The sequence below is a fragment of the Aphelocoma coerulescens genome, unplaced genomic scaffold, assembly GCF_041296385.1.
Source record: "Aphelocoma coerulescens isolate FSJ_1873_10779 unplaced genomic scaffold, UR_Acoe_1.0 HiC_scaffold_400, whole genome shotgun sequence".
Classification (NCBI taxonomy): Eukaryota; Metazoa; Chordata; class Aves; order Passeriformes; family Corvidae; genus Aphelocoma; species Aphelocoma coerulescens.
In genome coordinates, this window is record NW_027183744.1 from 36,610 (window position 1) to 58,101 (window position 21,492).

Sequence of the window (21,492 nt, forward strand, 5' to 3'; positions counted from 1 at the left end):
GGCGTCCAGGCGGAGCCGGGCCGAGACCGGGTCCAGTTCTGGGGGGTTTGGGGCATTTTGGGGGATTTTGGGGGGTTTTGGGGAGTTTGGGGAGTTGTGGGGGGAGGTCGGGGATTTTTGGAGAATTTTTTGGGATTTTTTTGGGGGGTTTTTGGGGGATTTTTTGGGAATTTTTGGTGGATTTTTTGGGGATTTTTTGAGAATTTTTAGGCATTTTTTAGGAATTTTTTAGGGATTTTTTTGAGAATTTTTAAGGATTTTTTAGGAATTTTTAGGATTTTTTTTGGACATCTTTTGGGATTTTTTTGAGGATTTTTGGGGATTTCTTTGAGACTTTTTAGGCATTTTTTGGGGAATTTTTGGGGATTTTCTGGGATTTTTTAGGATTTTTTTGAGAATTTTTGGGGGATTTTTTTGGGGAATTGTTGGGGATTTTTTGGGATTTTTTGAGAATTTTTAGGGATTTTTTTGAGAATTTTTAGGGATTTTTTAGGAGTTTTTAGGATTTTTTTAGAATTTTTTGAGGATTTTTTGGGATTTTTTTGAGACTTTTTAGGCATTTTTTGGGGAGTTTTTGGGGATTTTTGGGGGGGTTTTGGGGGGTTTTTTTGAGGATTTTTAGGGATTTTTTTGGGGATTTTTAGGGTTTTTTTCGGGGATTTTTTGGGAATTTTTGGTGGATTTTTTAGGGATTTTTTGAGAATTTTTAGGAATTTTTTAGGAATTTTTTAGGGATTTTTTTTGAGAATTTTTAGGGATTTTTTAGGAATTTTTAGGATTTTTTTGGACATCTTTTGGGATTTTTTTGAGGATTTTTGGGGATTTTTTGGAGACTTTTTAGGCATTTTTTGGGGGAATTTTTTGGGATTTTTTGGGATTTTTTAGGGTTTTTTTGAGAATTTTCAGGGGATTTTTTTGGGGAATTTTTGGGGATTTTTTGGGATTTTTTTGAGACTTTTTAGGCATTTTTTAGGAATTTTTAGGGATTTTTTAGAGAATTTTCTGGGATTTTTTGGGGCTTTTTTGAGGATTTTTAGGGGTTTTTTGGGAATTTTTAGGGATTTTTTGGGGGATTTTTTGGTTTTTTTTGGTGGATTTTTGGGGGGATTTTTTGGGGATTTTTGAAGACTTTTTGGGGATTTTTTAGGAATTTTTGGGGATTTTTTTGGAAATTTCCTGGGATTTTGGAGGGGATTTGGAGGGGATTTTGGGGGATTTGGGGCGTCCAGGCGGAGCCGGGCCGAGACTGGGCCCAGTTCTGGGGGGGTTTGGGGCATTTTGGGGGATTTTGGGGGGTTTTGGGGAGTTTGGGGAGTTGTGGGGGGAGGTCGGGGATTTTTGGAGAATTTTTTGGGATTTTTTTGGGGGGTTTTGGGGGGATTTTTTGGGATTTTTTAAGAATTTTTAGGGGGTTTTTTGGGGATTTTTTGGGAATTTTTGGTGGATTTTTTAGGGATTTTTTGAGAATTTTTAGGCATTTTTTAGGAATTTTTTAGGGATTTTTTTGAGAATTTTTAGGGATTTTTTAGGAATTTTTAGGATATTTTTTGGGCATCTTTTGGGATTTCTTTGAGGATTTTTGGGGATTTTTTTGAGACTTTTTAGGCATTTTTTGAGGGAATTTTTGGGGATTTTTTGGGATTTTTTTGAGAATTTTTAGGCATTTTTTAGGAATTTTTAGGGATTTTTTAGAGAATTTTCTGGGATTTTTTGGGGCTTTTTTGAGGATTTTTAGGGGTTTTTTGGGGAATTTTTAGGGATTTTTCAGGGGATTTTTCGGGGGATTTTTTGGTGGATTTTTGGGGGGATTTTTTGGGGATTTTTTGAGACTTTTTGGGGATTTTTTAGGAATTTTTTGGGGATTTTTCTGGAAATTTCCTGGGATTTTGGAGGGGATTTGGAGGGGATTTTGGGGGATTTGGGGCGTCCAGGCGGAGCCAGGCCGAGACTGGGTCCAGTTCTGGGGGGTTTGGGGCATTTTGGGGGGTTTTGGGGAGTTTGGGGAGTTTGGGGAGTTGTGGGGGGAGGTTGGGGATTTTTTGAGAATTTTTTGGGATTTTTTGGGGGGTTTTTGGGGTTTTTTTTGAGAATTTTTGGGGGTTTTTTGGGGAATTTTTTGGAAATTTCCTGGGATTTTTGGGGGGTTTTTGAGGATTTTTTGGGATTTTTGGGAACTTTTTGGGATTGGGGGGATTTCAGGGGCATTTGAGGGGATTTTTTGGGATTTTGGGGGGATTTGGGGGAATTTTAGGGAGGATTTGGGAGAAATTCGGGAAAAATTGGGAGGTTTAAAGGGATTTAGGGGGGGATTTGGGAGATTTTGGGGGGAATTTAGGGGGGATTTGGGGGGAATTTTTGGGAATTCAGGGAGTCCTGGGGGAATTTTGGGAATTATTGGGAATTTTGGGGGGATTTGGGGGGGTGATTTAAGGACATTTTTGGGGGATTTGGGGGGGTCCTGGGAGGGATTTGAGAGAATTTTGGGGAAATGTTGGGAATTTGGAGGAATTTGGGGAGTCCCAGGGGGAATTCCGGGAATTTTTGGGGAATTTTGGGAGGGATTTTGGGGATTTTTGGGAATTTGGGCGGTCGCAGGAGGAGTTTTGGGGGGAACTCTTGGGAATTCGGGGAATTTTGGGGGGGATTTGGGGGGGATTTGAGGGGTCCCGGGAGAGATTTGAGAGAATTTTGGGGAATTTGGGAATTTTTGGGGGGTCGTGGGAGGGGATTTGGGAATTCCAGGGGGATTTTTGGGGGGTTCCAGGCTGGGATTTTGGGGCGTTTTGGGGCGTTTTGGGGGCTCCGGGCGGCGCGGGCCGATCTCACCTGGCTTCTCCACCTTCACCTTCGCGGCCATCGCGGCTCCGGGGGCGTCTCTGGGGCCTGAGAGGGGTGGGAGGGGGTCACGAGCGATCCCAAATTCCCCCCGAACCCCCCAAAAAAACCCAAAATCCCCTCAAATTTCCCCAAAATCCAGCGCCCCCCCCATCCCCCCTCACCGCCGCCCTCAGGCGCCGCCGCTTCCCGCCTTCCGGCGGGGCCGCCTCCCATTGGTGGCCGCGACTGCCAATCACAGCTCGCAGCCAATCGGCGCTGCGCGACTGGGCTTTGGGGGCGGTACCTTGAGGCCGCGCCGTTTTCTGACTACATCTCCCGTCATGCCCCGCGGCTCCATTTAGAGCCATTGGCGCCGTGCCTACAACTCCCGTCATGCCCCATAGAGCCCCGTTGGACCGGGGCCTACATCTCCCGTCATGCCCCGCGGCTCCATAGAGCCACCTTTGCCGCCCCCAAAATGTCCCCTCAGACCCTTCAGTGCCCATAAAGTCCCCCCCAAGACGTTCAATCGCCGCCCCCCCAGGATCCCTTAGTCCCCCCCTCCCCAGTGCCAACTCGAGACCCCCAAGTGCCCTCATGGACCCCCAAGTGTCCCTCAAAATCCCCTCCGCCCCACAGAACCTCGTTAAAGCCACTTCTGCGCCTACAACTCCCGTGGTGCCCCGAGACTACAACTCCCATCAACCCCCGCGCCCCACAGAGGCCGGGTAGAGCCACGACCGCAGCTCCCCGAGTGACCCCCAAGTGCCCTCTGACGCCTAAATGCCCCAAGTACCTTTTGGGGATCTTTTAAATGGCCCTCCTGACCCATAAGTGGCCCTCGGGACCCACCAGTGGCCCCCAATACCCCCCCCAGACCCCCCGAGCTCTCCGTTGTGCCACTTCCGGGACTACACCTCCCATCATGCCTCGCGGCCCCGACAGAGCGCCATGCTAGCAGCCTCAAACTCCCATCATCCCCCGCGCCCCATACAGCCTCAGCGTAGCCGAGCCTACAACTCCCATCACCCCCCGCGCCCCACAGCGGCGCGGTGATTCGCCTACAACTCCCGTCATGCCCCGCGCCGCCCCTTAGAGCGCTATTGCCGTCCCGCCCCTTCCGGGACTACAACTCCCGCCCTGCCCCGCGGCGGTTTTCGCGCGCTTTTTCGGTTCCCCTCACAGCCCCCCGGCCATGATGGCGGAGGCTCTGGGCCGCTGGCTCCGGGACGAGATGGAGCTGCCGCCCTCCGCCGTCCCCTCCTCGGCCGCGCTCCGCAGGTCGGGACCCCCCCGGGAACCCCCCCCGGGACCACCCTGGGGCGAGGAGGGGTCGGGGGTCTTCGGGGGGCCGTGGGGGGGACCCGCCCTGAGCACCCTCTGAGGGGGTGGGGAGGGTTTGGGGTGCTCCTGAGGGGATTTGGGGTTCAATTGAGGGGATTTGGGGTTGAATTGAGGGGTCCTGGGGGGATTTGGGATTGAATTGAGGGGATTTGGGGTTCAATTGAGGGGTCCGGGGGGGGGGTTGGAGTTCAATTGAGGGGATTTGGGGTTCAATTGAGGGGATTTGGGGATCAATTGAGGGGATTTGGGGTTCAATTGAGGGGTCCTGGGGGGATTTGGGGTTCAATTGAGGGGTCCTGGGGGGATTTGGGGTTCAATTGAGGGGTCCTGGGGGGATTTGGGGTTCAATTGAGGGGATTTGGGGTTCAATTGAGAGGTCCTGAGGGGATTTGGGGTTCAATTGAGGGGATTTGGGGTTCAATTGAGGAGATTTGGGGTTCAATTGAGGGGTCCTGGGGGGATTTGGGGTTCAATTGAGGGGTCCTGGGGGGATTTGGGGTTGAATTGAGGGGTCCTGGGGGGATTTGGGGTTCAATTGAGGGGATTTGGGGTTCAATTGAGAGGTCCTGAGGGGATTTGGGGTTCAATTGAGGGGATTTGGGGTTCAATTGAGGAGATTTGGGTATCAATTGAGGGGTCCTGGGGGGATTTGGGGTTCAATTGAGGGGTCCGGGGGGGATTTGGGGTTCAATTGAGGGGATTTGGGGTTCAATTGAGAGGATTTGGGGTTCAATTGAGGGGTCCGGGGGGGATTTGGGGTTCAATTGAGGGGATTTGGGGTTCAATTGAGGGGTCCTGAGGGGCTTTGGGGGTCAATTGAGGGGATTTGGGGTTCAATTGAGGGGTCCTGGGGGGATTTGGGGTTCAATTGAGGGGTCCTGAGGGGATTTGGGGTCCCTTTGGGGGGGTATCAGGGAGGTTTTGGGGTCCCTTTGGGGAGGTTTGGGGTGCTTTGGGCACTTTGGGGGTGTCTGGGGGAGTCCCGGGTGGATTTTGGGGGTTCTGGGTGATTTTGGGGTCCCTGGGGATGATTTTGGGGTCCCTGGGGTGATTTTGGGGGTTCTGGGTGGATTTTGGGGTCTCTGGAGGTGATTTTGGGGTCCCTTTAGGGGATTTTGGGGCTCCCTGGGGATGATTTTGGGGATCCTGGGTGGATTTTGGGGTCCCTGGAGATGATTTGGGGGTTCCTGGGTGGATTTTGGGGTCCCTGGGGATGATTTTGGGGTCCCTGGGTGGATTTTGGGGTCCCTGGGTGGATTTTGGGATCCCTGGGGATGATTTTGGGGTCCCTTTAAGGGATTTTGGGGTCCCTTTAAGGGATTTTGGGGTCCCTGGAGATGATTTTGGGGTCCCTGGGTGGTTTTTGGGGCTCCCTGGGGGTGATTTTGGGGTCCCTGGGGGTGATTTTGGGGATCCTGGGTGGATTTTGGGAGTTCTGGGTGATTTTGGGGTCTCTGGAGGTGATTTTGGGGATTCTGGGGGTGATTTTGGGAGTTCTGAGGGGATTTTGGGGTCCCTTTAGGGGATTTTGGGGATCCTGGGTGGATTTTGGGGTCCTTTTAGGGGGTTTTGGGGTCCCTGGAGATGATTTTGGGGATCCTGGGTGGATTTTGGGGTCCCTGGGGGTGATTTTGGGGTCCCTTTAGGGGGTTTTGGGTTCCCTGGGGGTGATTTTGGGGGTCCTGGAGGTGATTTTGGGATCCCTGGGGGTGATTTTGGGGTCCCTTTAGGGGATTTTGGGGTCCCTGGAGGTGATTTTGGGGTCCCTGGGTGGATTTTGGGGTCCCTTTAGGGGATTTTGGGGCTCCCTGGGGGTGATTTTGGGGTCCCTGGGTGGATTTTGGGGTCCCTTTAGGGGATTTTGGGGCTTCCTGGAGATGATTTTGGGGCTCCCTGGGTGGATTTTGGGGTCCCTGGGTGGATTTTGGGGTCCCTTTAGGGGATTTTGGGGCTCCCTGGGGATGATTTTGGGGATCCTGGGTGGGTTTTGGGGGTTCTGGGTGGATTTTGGGGTCTCTGGGGGTGATTTTGGGGGTCCTGGGTGGATGTTGGGGTCCCTGGGGATGATTTTGGGGTCCCTGGGTGGTTTTTGGAGTCCCTGGAGGTGATTTTGGGGTCTCTGGGGGTGATTTTGGGGATTCTGGGGGTGATTTTGGGAGTTCTGAGGGGATTTTGGGGTCCCTTTAGGGGATTTTGGGGTCCCTGGAGATGATTTTGGGGATCCTGGGTGGATTTTAGGATCCCTGGGGATGATTTTGGGGTCCCTGGAGATGATTTTGGGGTTCCTGGGTGGATTTTGGGATCCCTGGGGATGATTTTGGGGTCCCTGGGTGGATTTTGGGATCCCTGGGGGTGATTTTGGGGTCCCTGGGTGGATTTTGGGGTCCTTTTAGGGGATTTTTGGGGTCCCTGGGGATGATTTTGGGTTCCCTGGGTGGATTTTGGGGTCCCTGGGTGGTTTTTGGGGTCCCTGGAGATGATTTTGGGGTCCCTTTAGGGGTTTTTGGGTTCCCTGGAGATGATTTTGGGGTCCCTGGGTGGTTTTTGGGGCTCCCTGGGGGTGATTTTGGGGTCCCTGGAGGTGATTTTGGGGGTTCTGGGTGGATTTTGGGATCCCTGGGTAGATTTTGGGGATCCTGGGTGGTTTTTGGGGTCTCTGGAGGTGATTTTGGGGGTTCTGGGTGGTTTTTGGGATCCCTGGGGATGATTTTGGGGTCCCTGGGTGGTTTTTGGGGATCCTGGGTGGATTTTGGGGTCCCTGGGTGGATTTTGGGATCCCTGGGTGGATTTTGGGGCTCCCTGGGGATGATTTTGGGGCTCCCTGGCTGGATTTTAGGAGCTAATTTTCGTGGTTTTGGGGTCAATTTTGGGGTTCCCTGGTACCAAATCCCCCCCCTCCCCAAATAAACTTTTGGGTCTCCCCCAAAATTTTGGGGTTCCCTGACCCCCCCTTTTCCCCCTCCCCCCCCCAGGCTCTGCTCCGGCCCCGGAGCCCCAATTTGGGATTTCGTCGCCCGCCACGTCCGAAGCCTCCAGTGAGGGGGGGGGACCCCAAAATTTGGGGAGGGGGGAGGGGGAGCAACACCCCAAAAACCCCAAAACCCCAAAAACCCCAAAAACCCCCCAAAAAAACCCCCAAAAAAATCAAAACAAGACCCCAAATTTATTTTTGGGGTGTCCCCACAGGAACGTGAAGAAAATCCGGGGGAACCTGCGGCGGTATCCGAAATTTTGGGGGGTCCCCCCAAAAAATTTTGGGGGGGGGGGTGAAAATTTGGGGGAGGGGGAGGGGAAGCTCCCCCCCCCAAAAAAAAAAAACCCCAAAAATCCCCAAAATTGTTTGGGGTGACCCCAAAATTTGTTCCTTGACTCGGGGTGCAGCTACAGGGAGGCGCAGGAGGAGCAGGTGAGGGGGGACCCCAAATTTCGGGGGGGGTCCCCAAAATTTTGGGGGGGGTTGGGAGGGGGGTTTGGGGTGGGGACCCCAAATTTTGGGGGGATTTGAGGTTTTGGGGCTTTTTTGGGGGGGTTTTGAGGGTTCCCAGTCGATTTTTGGGGGGATTTTGCCCCAATTTTGGGGGGGTCCCCAAATTTTGGGGGGGTTGGGGAGGGGGATTTGGGGAGGGGACCCCAAATTTTGGGGGATTTTGGGGTTTCCTTTGAAATTTTGGGGGTTTTTGGGGGGGTTTTGAGGGTTCCCAGTCGATTTTGGGGTTTTTTTTCCCAAATTTTGGGGTTTTTTTCCCAAATTTGGGGGTTTTTTTTCCCAAATTTTTGGGGGGTCACCAAATTTTGGGGGGGTTGGGAGAGAGGTTTGGGGTGGGGACCCCAAATTTTGGGGGATTTTGGGGTTTCCTTTGAAATTTTGGGGTTTTTTGGGGGGAGTTTTGAGGGTTCCCAGTCGATTTTGGGGTTTTTTTCCCAATTTTGGGGGTTTTTTTCCCAATTTTGGGTGGTCCCCAAATTTTGGGGGGTGGGGAGGGGGATTTGGGGTGGGGACCCCAAATTTTGGGGGATTTTGGGGTACTCGTTGAAATTTTGGGGTATTTTTTGGGGGGGTTTTAAGGGTTCCCAGTCGATTTTTGGGGTTTTTTCCCCAATTTTTGGGGTTTTTTCCCCCAAATTTTTCGGGGGAATCCCAAAATCCGGGACGTCCCCCGAGGTTTGAGCGGTTTTTGGGGTGGATTTTGGGTTTTTTTAGGGTTTTTTTTCCCCATTTTTGGTTCGTTTCGCGGAGGTTTGGCGGGGATTTTTTGGGGTGAATTTGGGGGATTTTGGCACCGCCTCCTCCCAGGCCGCTCCTGGTCCTCCGAGCCGCCAGGGGGCGCTGAAGGACGAGGTGGCGCGCCTCCGGAAGGAAGTGCAAGGCCTGCAGGACGCCATTGGCCGCGTACAGGAAGTGGCGCAGCACCTCGGTGAGTCCGGCCGCCAACGCCGCGCCCGCACCAAGGTTCCTACCCCCCCCAAACCCCATTTTGGGGGTCTCCTCCTCCCTTCCCCCCACCCCAAACCCCATTTTTAGGGTCTCCCCCACCCCCCTCTGAGTTCCTCAACCCCCTCCCGAGCCCCTTTTTGGGGTCCCCGCCCTCATTTTTGGGGTCCCTTCCCCGCAGAGGCCTCGCTGGAGGCCCGGCAGAGCCGCCGGTGGGCGGAGCTTCAGCGGGGGGCGGAGCTTCGGCTGCTGGGGGCGGGGCCGAGCCCCGAAGGGCTGCGCGGCGGCCACCAGGGGGCGCTAAGGGCCCCCCCGCTGAGGTGAAGGGGGCGGGGCTTGGGAGGGGGCGGGGCTTGGGCGGTTTCCTTATATGGGCAATGGGGGGTTTTGGGGGGGGTCCTGAGGGGATTTTGGGGGGTCTTGAAGGGATTTTGGGGGGTCCTGAGGGGATTTTGGGGGGTCCTGGGTGGGGTTTTGGGGTCTCTGAGGGGATTTTGGGGGGTCCTGAGGGGATTTTGGGGGGTCTTTGAGGGGGATTGGGGGGGTCTTGAAGGGATTTTGGGGTCCCTGAGAGGATTTTGGGGTCTCTGAGGGGATTTTGGGGGGTCCTGAAGGGGGTTTTGGGGGTTCCTGAGGGGGATTGGGGAGTCCTGAGAGGATTTTGGGGTCCCTGAGGGGATTTTGGGGTCTCTGAGGGGATTTTGGGGGGTCGTGAGAGGGTTTTGGGGGGTCCTGAGGGGATTTTGGGGTCCCTGAGAGGATTTTGGGGGGTCCTGAGAGGATTTTGGGGGGTCCTGAGGGGATTTTGGGGGTCCCTGAAGGCATTTTGGGGGTCCCTGAGAGGGTTTTGGGAGGTCCTGAGAGGATTTTGGGGGCTCCTGAGGGGATTTTGGGGGGTCCTGAGGGGATTTTGGGGGGTCCTGGGTGGGATTTTGGGGTCTCTGAGGGGATTTTGGGGGGTCCTGAGGGGGATTGGGGGGTCCTGAGGGGATTTTGGGGTCCCTGAGGGGATTTTGGGGGGTCCTGAGAGGATTTTGGGGGGTCCTGAGGGGATTGTGGGGGTCCTGAGGGGATTTTGGGGGGTCCTGAGGGGATTTTGGGGGGTCCTGAGGGGATTTTGGGGGTTCCTGAGGGGATTTTGGGGTCCCTGAGGGGATTTTGGGGGTTCCTGAGGGGATTTTGGGGTCTCTGAGGGGATTTTGGGGGGTCGTGAGAGGGTTTTGGGGGGTCCTGAAGGGGATTTTGGGGGTTCCTGAGGGGGATTGGGGGGTCCTGAGGGGATTTTGGGGTCCCTGAGAGGATTTTGGGGGGTCCTGAGAGAGTTTTGGGGGGTCCTGAGGGGATTTTGGGGGGTCCTGAGAGGACTTTGGGGGCTCCTGAGAGGATTTTGGGGGGTCCTGAGGGGATTTTGGGGGGTCCTGGGTGGGATTTTGGGGTCCCTGAGGGGATTTTGGGGGGTCCTGAGGGGATTTTGGGTGGTCCTGAAGGGGATTTTGGGGGGTCTTGAAGGGATTTTGGGGTCCCTGAGGGGATTTTGGGGGTCCCTGAGGTGAATTCTGGGGTCCCTGGGTGAATTTTGGGGCTCCCAGGGTGATTTTGGGGCTCCCTGGGTGAATTTTGGGGGTCCCAGGATGAATTTTAGGGGTCCTTGAGTGAATTTTGGGGCTCCCAGGGTCATTTTGGGGCTCCCGGGGTGATTTTGGGGGGTCCCAAGGTGAGATTTGGGCTCCCTGGGTGAATTTTGGGGCTCCCTGGGTTGAATTTTGGGGGGTCCCGGGGTGAATTTTGGGCTCCTGGGTTGGATTTTGGGGGGTCCCAGGGTGAATTTTGGGGCTCCCAGGGTCATTTTGGGGCTCCCGGGGTGATTTTGGGGGGTCCCAAGGTGAGATTTGGGCTCCCTGGGTGAATTTTGGGCCTCCCTGGATGAATTTTAGGGGTCCTGGAGTGAATTTTGGGGGCTCCTGGGGTGAATTTTGGGGGGTCCCAGGATGAATTTTGGGGGTCCTTGAGTGAATTTTGGGGGGTCCCGGGGTGAATTTTGGGGTCCCTGGGTGAATTTTGGGGCTCTCGGGGTGAATTTTGGGGGTCCCAGGATGAATTTTAGGGGTCCTTGAGTGAATTTTGGGGCTCCCAGGGTCATTTTGGGGCTCCCGGGGTGATTTTGGGGGGTCCCAAGGTGAGATTTGGGCTCCCTGGGTGAATTTTGGGGCTCCTGGGGTGAATTTTGGGACTCCCGGGGTCATTTTGCGCTCCTGGGTTGGATTTTGGGGCTCCTGGGGTGGATTTTGGGCTCCTGGGTTGGATTTTGGGGGGTCCTGGGGTGAATTTTGGGGTCCTTGAGTGAATTTTGGGGTCCCAGGATGAATTTTGCAGCTCCCAGGATGAATTTTGGGGCTCCCGCGGTGAATTTGGGGGGTCCCAGGGTGAATTTTGGGGCTCCCGGGGTGAATTTTGGGGTCCCAGGGTGAATTTTGGGGGTCCCAGAGTGATTTTGGGGCTCCCGGGGTGATTTTGGGGGGTCCCGGGGTGAATTTTGGGCTCCCAGGATGAATTTGGGGCTCCCTGGGTGAATTTTGGGGGGTCCCAGGGTGATTTTGGGGTGTCCCGGGGTGATTTTGGGGTGTCCCGGGGTGATTTTGGGGCTCCCGGGGTGATTTTGGGGGGTCCCGGGGTGATTTTGGGGGGTCCCGGGGTGATTTTGGGCTCCCGGGGTGATTTTGGGGGCTCCCGGGGTGAATTTTGGGCTCCTGGGATGAATTTTGGGGCTCCCGGGGTGAATTTTGGGGGGTCCCGGGGTGATTTTGGGGGGTCCCGGGGTGATTTTGGGGCTCCCGGGGTGATTTTGGGGCTCCCGGGGTGATTTTGGGGGGTCCCGGGGTGAATTTTGGGCTCCCAGGATGAATTTGGGGCTCCCTGGGTGAATTTTGGGGGGTCCCGGGGTGATTTTGGGGGCTCCCGGGGTGATTTTGGGGGCTCCCGGGGTGATTTTGGGGGGTCCCGGGGTGAATTTTGGGGGGTCCCGGGGTGATTTTGGGGTCCCGGGGTGATTTTGGGGGCTCCCGGGGTGAATTTTGGGGCTCCCGGGGTCATTTTGGGCTCCCGGGGTCATTTTGGGCTCCTGGGTTGGATTTTGGGGGGTCCCAGGGTGAATTTTGGGGGCTCCCGCGGTGAATTTGGGGTTCCCAGGGTGAATTTGGGGCTCCTGGGTTGGATTTTGGGGCTCCTTGGGTGAATTTTGGGGCTCCCGGGGTGATTTTGGGCTCCTGGGATGAATTTTGGGGCTCCCGGGGTGATTTTGGGGGCTCCCAGGATGAATTTTGGGGCTCCCGGGGTGATTTTGGGGGGTCCCGGGCTGAATTTTGGGGCTCCCGGGGTGATTTTGGGGTGTCCCGGGGTGATTTTGGGGCTCCCGGGGTGATTTTGGGGGGTCCCGGGGTGATTTTGGGGCTCCCTGGGTGAATTTTGGGGGGTCCCGGGGTCATTTTGGGCTCCCGGGGTGAATTTTGGGGTCCCAGGGTGAATTTTGGGGGTCCCAGAGTGATTTTGGGGCTCCCGGGGTGATTTTGGGGGGTCCCGGGGTGATTTTGGGCTCCTGGGATGAATTTTGGGGCTCCCGGGGTGATTTTGGGGGCTCCCAGGGTGAATTTTGGGGGCTCCCGGGGTGATTTTGGGGGGTCCCGGGATGAATTTTGGGGCTCCCGGGGTGATTTTGGGCTCGCTCCCCTCAGGCCGGGCCAGTCCCGGGCGGAGCTTTCGGCCATGTTGGCCTCGGGGGCGGAGCCGGAAGTGCTGGTGAGTGGGCGGGGCTTCCGCGAGTGGGCGGGGCCTCACTGGGGTGGGCGGGGCTTCCCTTAACGGGCGGAACTTCAGAGAGTGGGCGGGGCTTCCGGGAGTGGGTGGGGCTTCTCTCAATGGGCGGAACTTCCGGGAGTGGGCGGGGCCTCTCTGAGTGGGCGGGGCTTCACCGTGGTGGGCGGTGCTTCCGGGTGTGGGCGGGGCTTCCGGGTGCGGGCGGGGCTTCCATCAATGGGCGGGGCTTCCGGGAGTGGGCGGGGCCTCAACGGGGTGGGCGGGGCTTCCCTTAATGGGCGGGACTTCCGGGAGTGGGCGGAGCGTCTCTGAGTGGGCGGAGCTTGGGTGGGTGTGGTGTCGTTAGGTGGGCGGGGCTTCCGGGAGTGGGCGTGGCCTCTTTTGGTGGGCGGGGCTTGGGGTGGGACCCCCCAAATGCTGCCTAAGAACCCCCAAAATCCACTCTGGGACCCCAAAGTCCCCTCAGGACCCCCCAAATCCCCCCAAAATCCTCTCAGGACCCCCCAAAATCCTCTCAGGACCCCCAAAATCCCACCCAGGACCCCCCAAAATCCACCCAGGAGCCCCCAAAATCCCGTCAGGATCCCCAAAATCCCACCCAGAACCCCAAAATCCTCTCAGGACCCCCCAAAATCCCCTCAGGGACCCCAAAATCCCCTCAGGACCCCCCAAAATTCCCTCAGGGATCCCAAAATCCCACCCAGGACCCCCCAAAATCCCCTCAGGACCCCCCAAAATCCCACCCAGAACCCCCCAAAATCCTCTCAGGACCCCCAAAATCCCACCCAGAACCCCCCAAAATCCTCTCAGGACCCCTCAAAATCCCCTCTGGGACCCCAAAATTCCCTCAGGACCCCCCAAAATTCCCTCAGGACCCCCCAAAATCCCCCCAAATCCACCCAAAATCCACCCAGGACCCCCCAAAATCCCCTCTGGACCCCCCAAAATCCCCTCAGGACCCCCCAAAATCCCCTCAAGACCCCCCAAAATCCCCTCAGGGACCCCAAAATCCCCTCAGGACCCGCCAAAATCCCCTCAGAGACCCCCAAAATCCCACCCAGAACCCCAAAATCCTCTCAGAGAACCCAAAATCCCCTCAGGGACCCCAAAATCCCCTCAGGCCCCCCCAAAATCCCCTCGGGACCCCCCAAAATCCCCCCAAATCCCCCCGAAATCCCCTCAGGACCCCCAAAATCCCCTCAGGGCCCCCCAAAATCCCCTCAGGGACCCCCCAAAATCCCACCCAGGACCCCCCAAAATCCCCCCAAATCCACCCAAAATCCCCCCAGGACCCCCCAAAATCCCCCCAAATCCCCCCAAAATCCTCTCAGGACCCCCCAAAATCCCCTCAGGCCCCCCCAAAATCCCCCCAAATCCCCCCAAAATCCCCTCAAAGACCCCCAAAATCCCCTCAGGACCCCCCAAAACCCTCTCAGGACCCCCCAAAATCCCCTCAGGGACCCCCCAAAATCCCACCCAGGGACCCCAAAATCCCCTCAGGGACCCCCAGAATCCACTCAGGACCCCCAGAATTCCCCAAATCCCTCCAAAATCCCACCCAGGACCCCAAAATCCCACCCAGGACCCCCCAAAATCCCCTCAGGATCCCCAAAATCCCCTCAAGGACCCCCCAAAATCCTCTCAGGACCCCCAAAATCCCCTCAGGACTCCCTAGAATCCACTCAGGGTCCCCCAAAATCCCCCCAAAATCCCCTCAGAGACCCCCCAAAAATCCCCTCAGGGACCCCAAAATCCCCTCAGGGACCCCCAAAATCCCCCAGGACCCCCCAAAATCCCACCCAGAACCCCAAAAATCTCCTCAGAGACCCCAAAATCCTCTCAGAGATCCCCAAAATTCCCCCAAATCCCCCCAAAATCCCCTCAGGGACCCCCAAAAACCCCACCCAGGACCCCCTAAAATCCCCTCAGGACCCCCCAAAATCCCCTCAGGGACCCTAAAATTCCCCCAAATCCCTCCAAAATCCCACGCAGAACCCCAAAAATCCCCTCAGGGACCCCAAAATCCCCTCAGGACCCCCCAAAATCCACCCAGGACCCCCCAAAATTCCCCCAGGACCCCCCAAAATTCCCTCAGGGACCCCCCAAAATCCTCTCAGGGACCCCAAAATTGTCCCAAATCCCCCCAAATTCCCACCCAGGGACCCCAAAATCCTCTCAGGACCCCCAAAATCCCACCCAGGACCCCCCAAAATCCACCCAGGAGCCCCCAAAATCCCCTCAGGACCCCCCAAAATCCCCCCAGGACCCCCCAAAATTCCCTCAGGACCCCCCAAAATTCCCTCAGGGACCCCCCAAAATCCCTTCAGGACCCCCCAAAATCCCCCCAAATCCCCCCCAACCCCCCCCAGGTGTCCATCAGGGCCTTGTGCCAGGCCCGGGAGGCGGAGCTGAAGTGGCCACGCCCACCCAGGTAAGCCCCGCCCCCCTTTTTTATTTTAATTACCCCAACCCACCCCCTCATTAACATCTCATTAACATCTCATTAACCCCCGACCTGTCAATCACCCAAGGGAACCCTGGGAGAAGCCGCCGCCGCCTCAGGATTGGCTGGAACGGGCTCAGGTGGGCGGGGCTTAGAGGGGTGGGGGGCGTGGCCAAGCGGAGCCACGCCCCCCCCTCGCTGACGCTTGGCGCCCCCTACAGGCCGTGCTGATTGGCCACAGCCCCCAGGCCGTGCTGTGGGCGTTGGAGACGCTGGCCAATCAGAGCACGAGGTGGGCGGGGCTTAAGGGGAGGGGGCGGGGCTTTTGGGGGGGGGGCGTCCTGAGGGGATTTTGGGGGAATTTTGGGGTCTCTGAGGGGATTTTGGGGGGTCCTGAGGGGATTTTGGGGGTCCCTGAGTGGATTTTGGGGGGATTTGGGGGAATTTTGGGGGGGTCCTGAGGGGATTTTGGGGCTTCCTGGGTGGGATTTTGGCTGGATTTGGGGGATTTTGGGGTCCCTGAGGGGATTTTGCGGTCCCTGAGGAATTTTGGGGAATTTGAGGGGATTTTGGGAGTCCCTGGGTGGGTTTTGGGGGTCCCTGAGAGGATTTTGGGGGGTCCTGAGGGGATTTTGGGTGGATTTGGGGGGATTTTGGGGTCCTGAGAGGATTTTGGGGGTCCCTGAGGGGATTTTGGGGGTCCAGGGTGGGATTTTGGGGTCCCTGAGGGGATTTTGGGGGAATTTTGGGGGTTCCTGGGTGGATTTTGGGGGGTCCTGAGAGGATTTTGGGGTTCCCTCGGTGGGATTTTGGGTGGATTTGGGGGAATTTTGGGGGGGTCCTGAGGGGATTTTGGGGTCCCTGGGTGGATTTTGGGTGGATTTGGGGGGTTTTGGGGTCCCTGAGGGGATTTTGGGGGGTTCTGGGTGGGATTTTGGGGTCCCTGAGTGAATTTTGGGGGTCCCTGGGTGGATTATGGGGGTCCCTGAGGGGATTTTGGGGTCCGTGAGGGGATTTTGGGGTCCCTGAGGGGATTTTGGGTGGATTTGGGGGAATTTTGGGGGGTCCTGAGGGGATTTTGGGGTCCCTGGGTGGATTTTGGGTGGATTTGGGGGATTTTGGGGGGTCCAGGGTGGATTTTGGGTGGATTTGGGGGATTTTGGGGTCCCTGAGAGGATTTTGGGGGTCCTGGGTGGATTTTGGGGGCATTTGGGGGAATTTTGGGGGGTCCCTGGGTGGGTTTTGGGGTCTCTGGGAGGATTTTGGGGTCCCTGAGAGGATTTTGGGGGTCCCTGAGGAGATTTTGGGGGGATTTGGGGGAATTTTGGGGTCTCTGAGGGGATTTTGGGGGTTCTGAGGGGATTTTGGGGGGTCCTGGGTGGGATTTTGGGGGGATTTGGGGGAATTTTGGGGTCTCTGAGGGGATTTTGGGGTCCCTGAGGGGATTTTGGGGGTCCCTGAGTGGATTTTGGGGGGATTTGGGGGAATTTTGGGGGGTCCTGAGGGGATTTTGGGTGGATTTGGGGAAATTTTGGGGTCCCTGGGTGGATTTTGGGTGGATTTGGGGGGATTTTGGGGGTCCCCGAGGGGGCGTGGCCAGGGCCGGAGGGGGGCGGGGCTTCCTCCCTTTGTGGGCGTGGCCTCAGCCCCTCCCCCCCTCCCCTCCCCCCCCAGGGCGCTCCTCGCTGGCCCCGCCCCCCCCGGCCCGGCCCCGCCCCCCCCGAGCCGCCTCCTCCAGGTGGGGAATTTGGGGGAATTTGGGGGGATTTTGGGAATTTTGGGGGAATTTGGGGGGAATTTGGGGGATTTGGGGGGAATTCGGTGGAATTTTGGGGGGAATTTGGGGATTTTTGGGGGATTTTTGGGGTTTTTGGGGGGAATTTGGGGATTTTTGGGGGAATTTGGGGGATTTTTGGGGGGTTTTTGGGGGGATTTGGGGGGAATTTGGGGTTTTTTTGGGGGATTTTGGGGGGATTTGGGGGATTTTGGGGGGATTTGGGGGGATTTTGGGGGAATTTGGGGGATTTTTGGGGTTTTTGGGGGGGTTTTGGGGGAACTTGGGGATTTTGGGGGAATTTGGGGGATTTTTGGGGTTTTTGGGGGGGAATTTGGGGGATTTTGGGGGGATTTTGGGGGTTTTGGGGGGATTTTGGTGGAATTTTGGGGGGAATTTGGGGATTTTTGGGGGGATTTCGGTGGAATTTTGGGGGGAATTTGGGGATTTTGGGGGATTTTTGGGGATTTTTTGGGGAATTTGGGGGATATTTGGAGGATTTTGGGGGGATTTTTGGGGTTTTTGGGGGGGTTTTGGAGTAATTTGGGGGGATTTGGGGAATTTTGGGGTGAATTTGGGGGATATTTGGGGGGATTTTTGGGGTTTTTGGGGGGGGTTTGGGGGGAATTTGGGGATTTTGGGGGAATTTGGGGATTTTTGGGGGATTTTTGGGGTTTTTGGGGGGAATTTGGGGATTTTGGGGGAATTTTGGGGTGAATTTGGGGGTTTTTTGGGGGATTTTGGGGGGATTTGGGGGGAATTTGGGGTTTTTTGGGGAATTTTGGGGTGAATTTGGGGGTTTTTTGGGGGATTTTGGGGGGATTTGGGGGGAATTTGGGGGATTTTTGGGGTTTTTGGGGGGGTTTTGGGGGGAATTTGGGGGATTTTTGGGGTTTTTGGGGGGTTTTGGGGGAACTTGGGGATTTTGGGGGAATTTGGGGATTTTTGGGGGAATTTGGGGGATTTTTGGGGAAATTTTGGGGGCAATTTGTGGGATTTTGGGGGGATTTTTGGGGTTTTGGGGGGGAATTTGGGGATTTTTTGGGGGAATTTGGGGGGAATTTGGGAAACTTTTGGGAATTTGGGGGGAATTTGGGGATTTTTGGGGATGTTTTGGGGATTTTTTGGGGATTTTGGGCAATTTGGGGGGGGATTTTAGGGGGAGGGTTTGGCGATTTTTGGGGGATTTTGGAGATTTTTGGGGGGGATTTTGGGGACTTTTGAGAATTTTTTGGGAATTTGGGGCAATTTTGGAGGATTTTGGGGTTTTGGGGGGGATTTGCGCCTTTTTTGGGGTTTCTGGGAATTTTTGGGGGAATTTTGGGGGTTTGGGGAGGATTTGTGGAGAATTTTGGGGGGATTTTGGAGATTTTTGGAAATCTGGGGGGAATTTGGGAATTTTTGGGGGGATTTTTTGGGATTTTGGGAGGGATTTGGGGTTTTTGGGGGGATTTTTGGGAAACTTTTGGGAATTTGGGGGGAATCCAGGGATTTTTGGGAATTTGGGGGATTTGGGGGGAATTTGGGGATTTTTGGGGATTTTGGGCAATTTTGGGGGGATTTTAGGGGGAGGGTTTGGCGATTTTGGGGGATTTTGGAGATTTTTGGGGGGGATTTTTGGAGATTTTTGAGAATTTTTTGGGGATTTGGGGCAATTTTGGAGGATTTTGGGGGTTTTGGGGGGAATTTGCGCATTTTTGGGGTTTGGGGGGATTTTGGGGAATTTTTGGGGGAATTTTTGGGGGAATTTTGGGGGTTTGGGGAGGATTTGTGGAGAATTTTGGGGGGATTTTGGAGACTTTTGGGGGATTTTGGAGATTTTTGGGAATTTGGGGGGAATTCGGGAATTTAGGGGGGGATTTTTTGGGGATTTTTGGGGGGATTTTTTGGGGATTTTTGGAGAGAATTTTGGGGGGATTTGGGATTTTTTGGGGGGTTTTTTTGGGAACTTTTGGGAATTTGGGGGGAATCCGGGGATTTTTGGGAATTTGGGGGTTTTGGGGGGATTTTGGGGGGAATTGGGAGATTTTTGGGGGGATTTTAGAGGAAGAGTTTGGCGATTTTGGGGGGTTTTGGGGGATTTTGGAGATTTTTTGGGGATTTTCAGGGAATTTTGGGGGATTTTGGGGGGAATTTGTGCATTTTAGGGGGAATTTTTGGGGAATTTCTTGGAATTTGGGGGATTTTTTGGGGGGAATTTTGGGGGAATTTGGGGTTTTGGGGGGGATTTGGGGGAGATTTTTGAGGTTTTGGGGGATTTTGGGGGGATTTGGGGAATTTTTGCAGGAATTTGGGGAATTTTGGGGGACTTTGGGGGAAATTTTGGGAATTTTTTGGGGATTTTGGGGGATTTTGGGGGGTTTGGAGGGAATTTGGGGGGATTTTGGTTTTTTGGGGGGGGTTTTTTGGGAACTTTTGGGGAATTTGGGGGGATTTGGGGGGGGTTGAGGGGTCCTGGGAGGGATTGGAGAGAATTTGGGGGAATTTTGGGCATTTTCGGGTTGAATTTGGGGTTTTTGGGGGTCCTGAGCTCATTTTTGGGGTGTTCTGGGGTCATTTTGGGGCGGATTTGGGGTTTTTGGGGTTCCTGAGCTCATTTTTGGGATTTATTTGGGGTTTTTGGGGGTGCTGAGCTCATTTTTGGGGCAGATTTGGGGATTTTGGGGTGGATTTGGGGGCAGATTTGGGATTTTTGGGGATCCTGAGCTCATTTTTGGGGTTCATTTGGGGTTTTTGAGTGTTCCTGAGCTCATTTTTGGGGTGTTCTGGGGCCATTTTGGGGTGGATTTGGGGTTTTTGGGGATCCTGAGCTCATTTTTGGGATTTATTTGGGGTTTTTGGGGATCCTGAGCTCATTTTTGGGGCGGATTTGGGGATTTTGGGGTGGATTTGGGGGCAGATTTGGGATTTTTGGGGATCCTGAGCTCATTTTTGGGATTTATTTGGGGTTTTCGGGGGTCCTGAGCTCATTTTTGGGATTTATTTGGGGTTTTCAGGGGTGCTGAGCTCATTTTTGGGGTGGATTTGGGGTTTTTGGGGGTGCTGAGCTCACTTTTGGGGTGGATTTGGGGGTTTTGGGGGTGCTGAGCTCACTTTTGGGGTGGATTTGGGGGTTTTGGGGCGGATTTGGGGGCAGATTTGGGATTTTTGGGGATCCTGAGCTCATTTTTGGGGTTCATTTGGGGTTTTTGAGTGTTCCTGAGCTCATTTCTGGGGTGTTCTGGGGCCATTTTGGGGTGGATTTGGGGTTTTTGGCGGTGCTGAGCTCAGTTTTGGGGTGGATTTGGGGTTTTCAGGGGTGCTGAGCTCAGTTTTGGGGTGGATTTGGGGTTTTCAGGGGTGCTGAGCTCAGTTTTGGGGTGGATTTGGGGTTTTTGGGGGTGCTGAGCTCATTTTTGGGATTTATTTGGGGTTTTCGGGGGTGCTGAGCTCACTTTTGGGGCGGATTTGGGGTTTTCGGGGTTCCTGAGCTCATTTTTGGGGTGGATTTGGGGTTTTCGGGGGTGCTGAGCTCACTTTTGGGGCGGATTTGGGGTTTTCGGGGGTGCTGAGTCGGTTTTTGGGCTCCCCAGGAGCGCTGGGGGGCCGTGGGGGGGGGTGTGGGCGGCGCTGGCCCCGCTGCTGGCCCGGCTGGCCCGGCTGAGGGGGCGCCTGGAGGAGCTGCAGCCGCGCCTGGGCCGCGAGCCCCGGGCACAGAGGGCGGCCAGGTAACCCCAAAAATCCCCCAAATCCCCAAAATCCCACCCAGGTAACCCCAGAGCCCCGAAAATGCCCCAAAAACCCCAAAATCCCAGCCCAAAAACTCCAAATCCCAGCCCAAAAACCCCAAATCCCAGCCTAAAAACCCTAAAATCCCACCCAGGTAACCACAGAGCACCAAAAATGCCCCAAAAACCCCAAAATCCCAGCCCAAAACCCCTCAAATCCCAGCCCAAAAATCCCAAAATCCCACCCAGGTAACCCCAAATCCCTAAAAACCCCAAAATCCCAGCCCAAAACTGCCCCAAAATCCCAGCCCAAAAACCCCAAATCCCAGCCCAAAAACCCCAAAATCCCACCCAGGTAAACCCAGAGCCCCAAAAACCCCAAAATCCCACCCAGGTAACCCCCAAAAATCCCCAAAAACCCCAAAATCCCAGCCCAAAAACCCCAAATCCCAACCAGGTAACCCCAGAGCCCCAAAAATGCCCCAAAATCCCAACCCAAAAACCCCAAATCCCAGCCCAAAAACCCCAAAATCTCATCCAGGTAACCCCGAAAATGCCCCAAAAACCCCAAATCCCAGCCCAAAAACCCCAAATCCCAGCCCAAAAACCCCAAATCCCAACCCAAAAACCCCAAATCCCAGCCCAAAAACCCCAAAATCTCATCCAGGTAACCCCGAAAATGCCCCAAAAACCCCAAAATCCCAGCCCAAAACCCCCAAAATCCCAGCCTAAAAACCCCGAAATCCCATCCAGGTAACCCCAGAGCCCCGAAAATGCCCCAAAAACCCCAAAATCCCAGCCCAAAAACCCCAAATCCCAGCCCAAAACTGCCCCAAACCCCACCCAGGTAACCCCAGAGCCGCCTGAGAGCCCCAAAAATGCCCCAAACCACCCCAAAAATGCCCCCAAAAACCCCAAAATCCCAGCCCAAAAACCCCAAATCTCACCCAGGTAACCCCAGAGCCCCAGAGAGCCCCAAAAACCCCAAATCTCAGCCCAAAAACCCCAAATCTCGCCCAGGTAAACCCAGAGCCCCAAAAACCCCAAATCCCAGCCCAAAAACCCCAAATCCCAGCCCAAAAACCCCAAATCCCACCCAGGTAACCCCAAATCCCCAAAAGCCCCAAATCCCAGCCCAAAACCTCCAAAATCCCAGCCCAAAACT

General features: G+C 55.1%; 1 protein-coding gene and 1 long non-coding RNA gene across 2 annotated transcripts; one reads left to right on the forward strand and one right to left on the reverse strand.

Annotated features, from left to right (window-relative positions):
- LOC138101687 (uncharacterized) lies at positions 1-3,035 on the reverse strand. The gene is made up of 3 exons (XR_011147234.1): positions 3,000-3,035; positions 2,827-2,883; positions 1-38 (listed from the first exon to the last, which is right to left on the reverse strand). It is a non-coding gene; the product is annotated as an uncharacterized lncRNA (long non-coding RNA).
- Positions 3,036-4,015: 980 nt separating this feature from the next.
- Positions 4,016-20,331, forward strand: LOC138101688 (HAUS augmin-like complex subunit 5). The gene is made up of 11 exons (XM_068999464.1): positions 4,016-4,098; positions 7,134-7,196; positions 7,348-7,380; positions 7,543-7,567; positions 8,456-8,576; positions 8,775-8,913; positions 12,322-12,385; positions 14,773-14,834; positions 14,935-14,986; positions 15,068-15,138; positions 20,193-20,331. The coding sequence occupies exons 1-11, from the start codon at positions 4,016-4,018 to the stop codon at positions 20,329-20,331; spliced, it is 852 nt and encodes a 283-aa protein (XP_068855565.1).
- The last annotated feature ends 1,161 nt before the right edge of the window (positions 20,332-21,492 follow it).